This window comes from Populus alba, chromosome 18 (genome assembly GCF_005239225.2).
Source record: "Populus alba chromosome 18, ASM523922v2, whole genome shotgun sequence".
Lineage (NCBI taxonomy): Eukaryota > Viridiplantae > Streptophyta > Magnoliopsida > Malpighiales > Salicaceae > Populus > Populus alba.
In genome coordinates, this window is record NC_133301.1 from 9048863 (window position 1) to 9061101 (window position 12239).

Sequence of the window (12239 nt, forward strand, 5' to 3'; positions counted from 1 at the left end):
AAGCTTGCAAGCCTTCATCATCTCCAAGTAACGAAACTCTATCGGAATCATGGTGCACAACACCCTATTATGACTCTTACAATAATTATCATTAACCAGAAGGATTTTTGGAATAAATTAACAAGGTTTGAAGTCAAAAGTCAAAAAATGGGTAGGCCCCCTTGACCTGATTTCATAGTACAAATATACATACATGCTTTGCATTCGTAATTTCAAGGGCAAGAATACAGATAACGCACCGCGAGCAGGAAAATGAAAGGGAAATATACGTTTCAAGTGCATTTTTCTTGTATACTCTTACGCCACAAAAAACACAAAAAACATGAGGAATACAATAAGTACAAGGAATATTTTCATCATCAGCCATCGGTTGGATGAAATACTGTTAAGATACCTGACTAGCTGGCCCTGCGCACCTTCTACATTTGACAGTGTCTCATCCATGTTCTCGTCAATCCTGTGCCAGCAGTGCCATAAAGTGAGTTGTAAACCATTGCTAAATAAAAGGAGAGAAATTTATACAATTTCTTTTTCTTTGGTCTTTTTTTGCTTTTAGTAAGGTCTTTTTTATGATTTTGTAGATTTGTTCTTTTATTTTGTACTGGTGAATGTTGATCTTTTCAAGCTGCTAATCCCAATCATACCATGCAATGGCAGATAGTAGCAGCCAACATGCCAATCATCTTTAAGAAAAGGACAGCCATGTCTAGGACTTAGTGACACACAAACTGTTCCCAATAGGAGGAGCTGAAGAGTACTACAACTGTCCAGATAATCCTCATGCATATATGTATGCAAATATTGAAACGCATTTGCGTAATCAAAGCTTCATTTCTAGCGATGGAAACCATAACATATAACAAACCTTATTGCAAGCTCTCCTTGCTGTGAAACCATAGTAGCTAGTTGAGTAAAGATGTTGCTCAGCTCATGGATTGTTGACTCCACATTACGAAGTGCTTCAGCTCTGCTCTGCATGTAACTGTCTTGTAGTGGAACCATTTGCTGCTGCTGCTCCTGCTGCTGCAAAAGTGGCTGGGACTCTACATCTGTCTGCTTGCTGCAAAGGAAAAGGCGGATGATTTCAGTGGGAAAATAGACACTCTTGTCTCTTGACCCCAAAATCTCATGCATCAGAATCACAATCATCCCATGCCCAAAAAAATTTCACATCAAAATTGGAAGGAAATTTTATGAATTAGCGCATAAGGAAAAAGGAAAGGAGGTTAAAAAACACAAGGTTGTTCCTACCACAACTTCCTAATAGGACACCTCTTAATAGCAACAAATTCTGTAACTTGTACCTGGTAAATAACTGGGATGAGGATACAGAACCATTGGCCCATGGAGGGGGAGGAGCCTGTGATGCATTAGCAGCTGTCCTGGAAGCAAGTGGACGCTGGCGAACAAAGGGATTTGAGGAGTCTTTTGAAGCAGTGGAAGAAAACAACTGCCTTCGATTCTCATGAACCTTTAGATTCTGTACATAAACAGAGAATTCAAAACATAAACAATAAATCACAATAGCAATAGTCCAATTACAGAATATTGAGCTGCCTCTTGTGTTAAATAACAAATTTCAAATTACCTCTGTCCGCATTGTGAGGACTTCTTTAAACTCCTTTGTAGCAGTCATCAAGCGATTCTTTAGGTTATCCACAACTGTGGTTGAATGAGTTGTAGTATCACTTGAGATGTTTCCACTTTCATTCTGGGAGCTGCAAAGGAGTTGGAGGTCTACTACAGCTGAATTAAGCACAGTAATATCTTGTTTTATTACTGTTGTCAACTCTTGGATCTCCAGAGTTGGGTCATCAAACACCGATGTTCTTTTTGCCACTGATCAAAACATACAATAAATATCAATGCCAAACATTTTTTGAATTCTCTAGATTATTACAAGTCAATTCCAGCCTCAAAATGCGTTTTCAACATTAATCTACAAAAAGAAAAAAGAATGTATAGGAAAACATTTTTTCAGATCCAAACGACGGAATGACCAAAGGCTATAATCATAAATTTCAAAAAAAGTGGCACAAGCAAGGGATGCATTTGTAGCATTCCTGGTGTAAAAAGATATCAACCAATGAAAGGAAACATGAACAGACAATGTACAGTTAAATCAACACACTTCCATTTCAATGGCTTTGGTTTCTAAAATTTCTTGCAGCTAACCTTCAAGGTAATGAGATCTAAGTATCATATTCGATCAGTAGTTTTGAACCCTTATGAAAATTTTGTACATGCAACACCCTACACTTCCAGGAGGTATACAGCTCTCCAAGCAAAGCTGAGAGCCCATGGTTCTCCCAGTCAGAATAATGATATATTAATTCAAAATCAAAGAACTTAACTTCACTTATTTATGGCATTTACAATGTTATATGAGAAACAGAGGAACATCAGACCACCAATAAGTGTTGAAACTATAGTTGCAACCCTACCTAGTTATTTCCAGGATCAGTTTTTGACAAAAATACAGACCGATAGTCTACAGGTTATTCCAGGATCAGTTTTTGATGTGACAAAAATTCATCAAAATAAGGATTAAGGAGGAAATAAGAAAAAAAAAAATACAAAGTCACTGCAACAGAGGAATTCAATATCATTGGCAATCCACTACAGACTTCTGAAAAAGCCCCCAAAGCAAAACACCATAAGGATGACAAAAAAATGTGTCTTCTCACAATACATGCTTCCAGAGAGTAATTCTTGGAGATTTTCAAATTCCATTATATCCACAAATACTCCAAACAGTTCAGTTTCCAAGCACGGGTAATCATTGATACAAAGTCACCTCCAGAAACTTCATTGAAACAAAAATTAAAGAAGAGACAGACTGATAAACGATGGGGATAAAGATGACAATAGTTACCTAATTAGCCTAAATTAAATAACCCAAAGCTCATGCACGCAAAATATGAAGAATATGAGAGTTCTCACTCAGTATCAGTATAGCATATTTGTCCTTCCCATTATATTCATCCTCATTTACTTCACACCCCCATAGATTGAAAACCTTTAAAATATGCCATATAAGTAATTTGAACCTAGCACTTGACCAAGGTGGATAGAGCAAATGATCAGCTAAGGCCCTCTGGTTCGGTCTGACTTGCCACAAAATCCCTGTACCACTTCTATAATTTTTTGTGGAAGATTCATTTGGAACATTTTCAAAGCAGAACATTGAATTTATTGATTACATTTTCCAAATTATAATACAATTATCTTACTCTTTGACCATGAATCATAAATGAAATTATTTGTTACAACATGCTAATAATAATTCTAAATCACATTTGACATTTCTTTTCTTGTCCCAAAAAAGATTTTGTGCATGTAAAGGACTAAGAATTGAAAAAATTACATAGATGGTGTCATTGAAAGATAGAAATTAAGAAAAAAATAGATAAAAACAGACACCATGTTAGAAACAGTTTCCAATTTTTCTGAACGTATGCCAAGTAAAACCCCTCAAATGCCCCATCAAAAAAGTTCCAAAAAGAAACGAGAAGGAACACCATCCTATGATTAAGAAAATAAAATAAAATTATGTTATAATAATTACATTGACAAGAACTTATCCTTAAAAATTATTTATGGACAAACACCAAGGGAGCGCAAGCAAACAAGTGAAAGGCCAAAACTCATCATTTGCATCAAGAACAAATCTCCATCTCCAACCCTTTTTTATCCATAATAAACTAATTGTAAAAGTCAACTAATTCCAACACGTCCTACGCATTTTAGCAATGTTGTGTTTTAAGAATGCATCTTTACTGAATCGTTGCCATTTCCATAACACTATATTACTCACTTCAATTATCAATTATCAATCTTGAAACTCACATAATCAAGTACGAAATACAATCAAGTAACTCACGTTTTGCGAGCTTCGCCAGCTTTTGCGATGTCTGGTGGATCCCAAGCCCAATCTTGGATGCTCTTTTATTAAATTCGGATTGAATCGCCACAGCAGATCGCGTGGCATCGGCCTTGGTGCTGCTACCACTGCTGGAAGATGCCACATTGTTCGTCGATGAGAACGATTTCTTTAACCTCTCTGCTACACTCAAAAACTCTTGTGTCCGATCCCTATACGATGTTTTTACCGGCGGCATCATCATCTTCGTCCTCTATTTTCTTTCGTTGTTTTTTTTTTTTTTTTTTACAAAATAATAGTAATAATAATAATAATATCAATTAAATCCTATTTATATAAAGGGGCATGCCCGATCTCCAAACCCTAAACTGAGGATTGGATTGCCAGTGGAACGGTAAGAGAAGACAAAGTAGGACAGAATTGTAAACAGGGTTTAGGATAGAATTGAGGAAAAGGAAAGAAGAGAGAGAGATTGTTTGCTCAATTGGGAGAGGAGAGGAGAGGAGATCTAAAATCTAGATCTACCTGATGAATTGTTTTGCTGTAAAATTTGGGTCCAAAATTAAGACGCCCAATTTTCAAATCCGACTACAAAAAATAATTGAATTTCAACGACATTTGACGACATCGTTCAGAATTCGCTAAATTCTTAATAGCTAAGGAATGATTTTTCTTCGAATAAAAATAAAATTAGATTTTTCTTAGTTAATTTTATGTTTTTATTTTTATTTTCTTATTCTATGTTATTATATTATTTTCTATTTTATTTGTATAAGAGTTTTTTTTTTAGAAATTAGATGTTTTTTTTTAATTTTTTTTCTATTTTATTTTCTTATTATGTAATGATATGTTTTCTAGTTTTATTTTTATTTGAATTGAATATTTTTTTCTATTCTATTTATTATTATTATTATTAGAATATTTTATTTTTTATATTATTGATTGTAATAGTTTTTTTTGATAAGTGAGACATGAATGTACAAGAATTAAATATTTTATGCGTCTTCAAATAGTTAGAGTAGTGCTCTTGATTTTTTAAGGTTGTTACTCGTAACAAATTTTGTTTTTCTTTTCTTCTTGATTGTGTTAATTGGAATTAAAATCTAATGATTTCGTATGTATAAGTTAATGTATGTTGTTGAATAACCATGATTAGAAAAAGTTGCAGGAAAAAACATTCTTGTGTAGGAGAAGATGATGAGGTTCCTCTTAGAGAAAAAAAATGTTTAGGAACTAACATGTTTTCGTATGCATCAGTTCTTATTATTAGAAATCCTGCTGGTGGGATTCATGATGAGATTCCTTGCATAAAGGTGTTGTGTTAGAGATTTATAATGGAATAACCTGCAAAAAATATTATGTTAGGAATCAATAATGGGAAAGCCCACACATAAAAGGATGTTCATAGTGAAGAAAAGTTTTTGATTGAGGTTTGAACTCGAGGACGAGTTCCTTCCAATTTGAGGAGATTGATGCAAGAGTTGTTTTTTAGAAAAATATATTTTTCTTTGTTAATTTTATGTTTTCCTATTTTTATTTTTCTACTTTGTATTATTATGTTTTTCAAGTTTTATTCTTATTTAAAGAATTTTTTTTCTTATTTAGTATTATTAGGGTTTATATATATATGAAGGTTTGTAATAGTTTTTTTAAATCAACCTTTAATAATGTTCCTAAATAGGATGAGAATGCCAAAATAAAACTAGATGTTATAATAATAACGCGTGTTTGTCATACTCACGGTGTTGGTGTAGACAAATTATTGTGAAGGATGGTTCAATTGAAACAATTAAGTGAATAAAGGTGTTGTTGTGAAATTTCGGTTATGGGTTTCGCATAATAATGGGCCAACTATAAATGATGGTGTTTAGAGGCTGTGAATGATTTTCCTGGGATTATGGGTTTGCGATGGGGAGAGAGAGAGAGAGAGAGAGAGCGAGATGGGTTTACTGTTAATGAAAGCTTTAGTTTTGGAAAGGGAGGTGGAGACAGTTGTTGTGAGGTTGGCTAGCAATTAAAGGGAAGAGTTGGATCTACCATGAGTGTGCTGGCGTTCAAGTGTTGAAATCAATGAATTGGTATGGTGGGTGATTGATGATTTTCTTCTTCTTTTGTTTTTAAAGAGATAGTGATGAAAGAAAGAAAATGAGGGAGATGAGGAAGTGATTTTGGCCAAATCCTCTATGGAAAATTTTTGGGTTCTATATGGGAGTTCTGGATTTTTTCTTGAAGTAGAATTTTTTAATCTCCCTCAATGTAGAGATTTTGACTCTCTCCCCCACTTTTTCTTTGCATTGATATCTATATTTATAATACAACAGTCATAGAGTATATAAAATTCGAAGTCCAAAACAAACTCATCATATTTTTTGAAATTTAAACTTGATTAGAGTTTAAAGTCAATTTTAAAAATAAATAACTAAGATACCGTGATCATCTTTCTCAAATCGAAGATCGAGAGAAAAGGGTAAAAATACATTATAGTCCTTAATTTTTTCACAAGTTGACAAATCATTATTTTAATCAAAATTAGTCCTTGAATTTTTAATTTCAAATTTAACCCCCCTAAAAATTTCAAAATTAGTCCTTGCAAAACTTCAAAACTAGTTATTTGAGAGGCGACCTTCTTCGAGAAACACTAAAATTTTAAAATCTGCTACTTAAGAGGAAAGTCACCTTGTTAGTGAAAAATGTAAAGTTTTTTTTTTTTTTTTTAAAGTGGTCTAATTGTTCGAGGTGACTTGCATGTTGTGTGAAAAACACAAAGATTTTTCAAAAAGTGATCTACTTATTCTAGGGAACTTGCTCATTGTGTGAAAAATTCTGAGATTTTTTCAAAAGTGATCTAATTATTTAAGGCGACCTGTTTGTTGGTAAAAAAATACAGAGATTTTTTGAAAGTGATCTAATTATTCTAGGTGACCTAGTTATTATTGAAAAATTCAGAGATTTTTTTTAAAAGTAATCTAATTGTTCTAGGCAACCTGCCTATTGGTGTGGAAAATAAAAAAAAAAGTATAAAAAAAATAATCTAATTATTCCAAGTGAACCTATTCGTATATGAAAAATACAAAGATTTTTCAAGTTGGTCTAATTCTTATAGGTGACCTATCAAGGTGAAAAATATAAAGATTTCTCAGTATTGATCTCATTTTTTCAAAGGACCTATTCATTCATGAAAAAGATGAAAGTTTTTCAATATTAGTCTCATTGTAATGGGTGACTTATTCACTGATGGAAAAATACAAAGATTTTTTAGGTCGATCTAATTCTTATGGGCGACATGCCTAGGTGAAAAACATAAAGATTTCTATGAAGTGAATTATTTTGAGAAGTATTTTCAAATTTCGCCATTTTGAGGGGGCTTGTCTTTTGATGGATCCCATCAGAGATTTTTCTTGTAATTTTTTGCAAAACACATTATTCAATGCTTTTGAGTTAGATGATTTGCATGTATTTTTACATAATTTAAAATATAGCTCCTTATTTCTTCTCAATCTCTTTGTTGCTTGGTTAGTGAGATCTTGCTATATTTGATTTGAGTCATCTTGATCGTTTGACTTGTAACCCACTTGAGTTTGCCCATATAAATATTTTTCCAAAATATTTGTAATTTTACACAACTCAACCTTTATGGTGCCCATCGCGATCCATTTCTTGTTGGGAATTCTCTATATTGTTAATTAATTTAAGAGGATTATTCATTACTTCCTTGTCTCATTACTAAAAACATTCAATGTCACTTGTTGTCTTGAAAGATTCAAACTTCCTTTTATAAACAACAATGCCCCCTTATCTCACTGCCGAAGCATTCTTTTTTCACTATTACCTTGAAGGGATAAAATCATTTCTAAATACAACATTACCCTCTTGTTTTAACCATTACCCCTAAGTGTGTTTTGTTAATGAATAAGACAAATAATGACTTTAAGAAACCCTTATTTCTTTTTGGCTTGGTTTCAATGAAGAAATATTTATCTATAACGAATTTTGAAATCTTGATCTTGCATTTTAACAACAAAAATTGTTTCGATATGAGTTTAAAACAATTTGCTTTTAAAATCTTGCAACTCCCTGGGAAGTTTTTAGAAAATGGATGATTTGTTCTTATGTTGATAAGATTGAAATTAGTGAAGGTACATTATGAGGTGACTTTCTGTTTTTGTAGGTTTCAAAGCAAGAGGTTCAATTAAAAGCTCAAGGTTTTTTTTGAGATTTATTCTTTTAAAGTGTTCATTTTACTAGCAGAAATAATAGTGAGTAACTTGTTCACGATGTTACGACTTTTATTAAAAAGTCTTTTGCATTTTAAAAGCACCATTTATTAGTTCAGGTTGTTTGCTTGATTAGAAATGACTTTTAAAGGCATATAATGGAGGCTATAGCTATTGGCTATGAAAGAAAGGGATTTATAAAGCTCAAAAAGTGTGTCAAGGTTTCAAAAACTCAGGATTACTATCACTAACTTAACTCATTGTGTCTTTCAATCATTTTCTTTTGTAGTTTTTCTTTGATTTGTTCTTTTATTATATTATTATTATTATTATATTATTATTATTATTGTTTTGGCAGTGCATCTTCATTTTGTTTTAACTATCACTTTTGCTTTTGATTTGGGCATGCCCTTTAACATTTGAGTTTCTTGGGCTATTTTGTTTATGGAGTTCTCATAGCTTTTTATCAATTATTGAACATTAAAATGTCATTTACCCTTACTGTAAGGATGTGATCCTAGTTAGAATTTTCTTATGAAAGAAGATTTATTTAGGCTCAAAAGGGGACCACAAGGAATGTATTGATTTTATAATGTGATAGGGATAATAAAGATGATATTTTCTCATTTCAAACACAAACAGTTAAAACTAATAAACTTTAATCTCATCCAGTATAATGGATTGGACTTTGTAAGGATCCAATGAATCCACTACATACCATTTTGCATACATCTAAAATATGGCTTAAGAAATATGGTGTGAGAGTGACTACTTATTTTTTCAACTAATATATTAACGAGGAAGTTGCTTGATTAATTTGTCATCCTATAAATAGAATGTTAAAATATTGTTTCAAATAATCATTGAATTATTTCTTAAATCAAAAGCAAGTTTGATTTTTCAAAAGTCGAGTCTATGAGATTATGCAAGGCTGCAAAGGCAGCTTATTATGGGAATTCTCTTTCAGGATTTTTAAAAATGAATAATGTTTGGTTGTAAATCAAAGAAAAAAATACAATTGAAGGAACAACTCATTATTTCATTGAAACTTTAGAACAGAGACTTAACAACAAAAACCTTATGCCAACATATTGGGTCATGATTGCTAGCAAGGTAAAGCACAGCAACTAAAGAAAACACAGAACAAGTCAAAGCACTTAACAACCATTGATTGGACTTTCTAGAATCTCTAAATTATTTTGCTTCTATGAACTCTTTTTAATAGTCAGTTAGGGTTATATGTAGACCATTCTTGTCCCAATGACACTGTAGCTTTATTTTTAGGATGGTTGATTTCTAGGGGCTAGTACAGAGAAGTTAACTATATGAAGGGTAAGTGTTTTTGTTTTGGTTTTGTATCCACCTTCGATATTATAAACCTCAATTTCCTTCCTTTTTCTTGTAAAACATTTCTCTTTAGTATAGTTTGTTCAATCTTCTCGGCTATAATAGCCATGTCAATGAAAAGCTATGAAGAACTTCTAATCAAGTACTCAAAGTAGAAGACCTTAAAGGTGTTGAAAAATAAACCAATTATCTTTTTTTTCCTACAAAGAACGATTCATTTGTGCAACTATCTCATGCCACCTTTGAGTGTATTTTCTTATGGACTCTTTGTTGTCCATTTCCATAGTTTACAAGCTTGATCTATCAGGGTTCATGGTTCATGTTCATATTGAACTTATATTGCTTAATAAAAACATTAACCAAATCCTTCTACCTTTTCACCTTGATATTGTCCAATTGCATATACCAAATGAGAGCAATATCACTTAAGTTGTCTTAAAAGAAATGAATTAATAGTTTTTCATCATGAACCACCTCAACTATTTTGTTGTTGTATATTTTGAGAAGAGTTATATGCCATTGAGTTTTAGTCTATTTAACAAATTTCAACACTCTAAATGTTTTTGGAATAACAACATTGGACACCAAACATATCTTAGCAGCTTTTACAAGATCATACCAACCAGTTCTCTCAATCACTTTCATCCTTTTCTCTAGAATAGCCAATTTTTCTAGGCCATTTTCTTTCATTGCTTTGTCCTTTTAAGATTCCTTCACTGTTAAGTCAATGATAGAGGGTATCCTCACGGGATATACTAGTTGAGTAGATAGGAAACATGCAGCATGTTCATATTCAGGTAACACTTTATTCGCCCCTAGATTCTATAGATTGAAAGGAGTTATGAGCATAAATACAAACTGAGCTATGACTATTGGCTATATAGATGTTGATTCTCTAGATTTATATCCCAAAGCCTGTTCAAGTAGACTAATAAGCCTTATGGCTTTTTCTTTAAGACTTTTAAACTTTTTTTAGTGTTGGGCTTCCAACTGAACTTTTTCTTCTTTTTTTCATTTATCTTTTTCTCAAGCGAGTGTTATACGTGTAACTTAATAAGGGACCTATATGTCAACCTACTAAATGAAAATCATGCAATTATACAAAGTAAATATAAGATGTGAAAGTGATGATGTTATCAATAAGAAAAATGCATATTAAATATGGACTTGTTCTTTATAGGGTGACAACGGTCGTAATTCATGGGTTTTACGAACTTAATGTCATTATTATACTAATGAGAGGATCTTTGTCCAGTTTTGCCTAAGTTCAAGCTTTTGATAACCCTTAGGCTTCCAATTCAAGACAATTTCTTTTTGTTAACTGTAATAACTCAGACTTTTGTAAATTTTCTAATAGGTTGCTTTTAGTCGTTAAGTGCATCAAGGGATAGGCTATTGACACGACCAAAAGATTAATGTCTTCTCCTAAGTGTAAGAGTGTCGAAGTAATAAATAACCCAGCAAGACCGAGGTCGAACCACATGGAAGTTAATTATATAAATTATAAACAACAATAACAATAACAACAAAAACAATAACAATAATAATAGGAATAATAGTATTAGTAGTAGTAGTAGTAGTAGTAGTAGTAGTAGTAATAATAAAGAAGAAGAAGAAGAAGAAGAAGTTGATGAGAACTTTGAGATGTTTGATTAATGTGAGGATTAAACAATGATAAAAACAAATATCAAGGTTAGAGGATCCACTAATGGTATTTCAAACAAGTATAGTATAAACTCTTATTATTCAACTGGAAACCACACATAAAGAAGATTTCAAATCGGATAATTTGTCATTAATAGCTCATTATAAATTGTTAACATGATCATATTAATTATTTTTATTTAAGTAACACCAAACTTTTAAATATTGTCAGGAATTTATAATGCTAACTTATGTTAATAACAAATTAAGTTCTTTTCATAGCATAGGTGTAGGTTATACCATACGGTTGGACTATGAAAGTGCCAAGCATTTGTTGTACTAAGTGTTATACAACACAAATCTAGATTAACCATTTAACAAGCAATGTATTAAGAATTAGTAAGATAAAAAGATAAAACATGTTAATATTAAACATTAAGGTCCATGTTGAGTTTACACTATACTTATTCTTACACCATTAGTGTAACCTTTTCACCTTGACATAATAAACTTAGCTAAACATAATGAAGAAGAGAAACATAAATAAACAAAATAAGAACACAAATAAGATACAAGTTAACTAAGTAAAGGAAATGAAATGAAAAGCATAAACAAAATATTAATAAAAAAAAATTTAAGAATTACAAAAAATATAAAGAGAGCGAAAGTAAGAGCAAGTTCTTGATCTGAACAACCAAGCTCTTAAATGCATGACAAATACCTCCTTTTATAGGTCAAAATTTAGAACTATTGATTTGATGACTAATAGTTGAGTGGGTAGCCAACTCTTAACTTGGTAAAAATCTTTATCTTCTTATTTGAACAAAACATCATTGCTAACATCAAAACTGGAACCAACTGTACCATGAAAGTTATAGGAAATTGTCTTATCTTTCTAGAAAAAAACAATTGAGGTCATTTGGACTTCTAGAACTTAAGATATGAGTTGAACATTGATAAGTGTCTGGGCTGCAAGACATATTCAGACTTCTATGTTATTGCTATAATTTGGACTTGAAAACAGCCTTTTTAAATCTTGGAATCCACATAAAAGTTGTAGGCCTATGTCTTAACTTTCCATCCATATAAAGCACACCTAAATCAGAGATCTACAGCTCCAAATATGACCCAATTACCAAACAGTGTTCTAG

General features: G+C 31.9%; 1 protein-coding gene across 1 annotated transcript; it reads right to left on the reverse strand.

Moving 5' to 3' along the window:
• Positions 1 to 67: 67 nt before the first annotated feature.
• On the reverse strand, positions 68 to 4514 carry LOC118054128 (syntaxin-32). The gene is made up of 5 exons (XM_035065574.2): positions 3884 to 4514; positions 1589 to 1839; positions 1305 to 1480; positions 866 to 1060; positions 68 to 457 (listed from the first exon to the last, which is right to left on the reverse strand). The coding sequence occupies exons 1-5, from the start codon at positions 4125 to 4127 to the stop codon at positions 298 to 300; spliced, it is 1026 nt and encodes a 341-aa protein (XP_034921465.1). The 5' UTR covers positions 4128 to 4514; the 3' UTR covers positions 68 to 297.
• Between the last annotated feature and the right edge of the window lie 7725 nt (positions 4515 to 12239).

What these genes read in the sequence shown, in the direction of transcription:
- LOC118054128 (XM_035065574.2), bottom strand. Translation starts at nt 4,127, where the DNA reads ATGATGATGCCGCCGGTAAAAACATCGTATAGGGATCGGACACAAGAG. An exon ending in GCTGGCGAAGCTCGCAAAAC is followed by an intron (nt 1,840 to 3,883) that starts GTGAGTTACTTG and finishes TGTTTTGATCAG; the next exon opens with TGGCAAAAAGAACATCGGTG. An exon ending in CAAGGAGAGCTTGCAATAAG is followed by an intron (nt 458 to 865) that starts GTTTGTTATATG and finishes CTGCTGGCACAG; the next exon opens with GATTGACGAGAACATGGATG.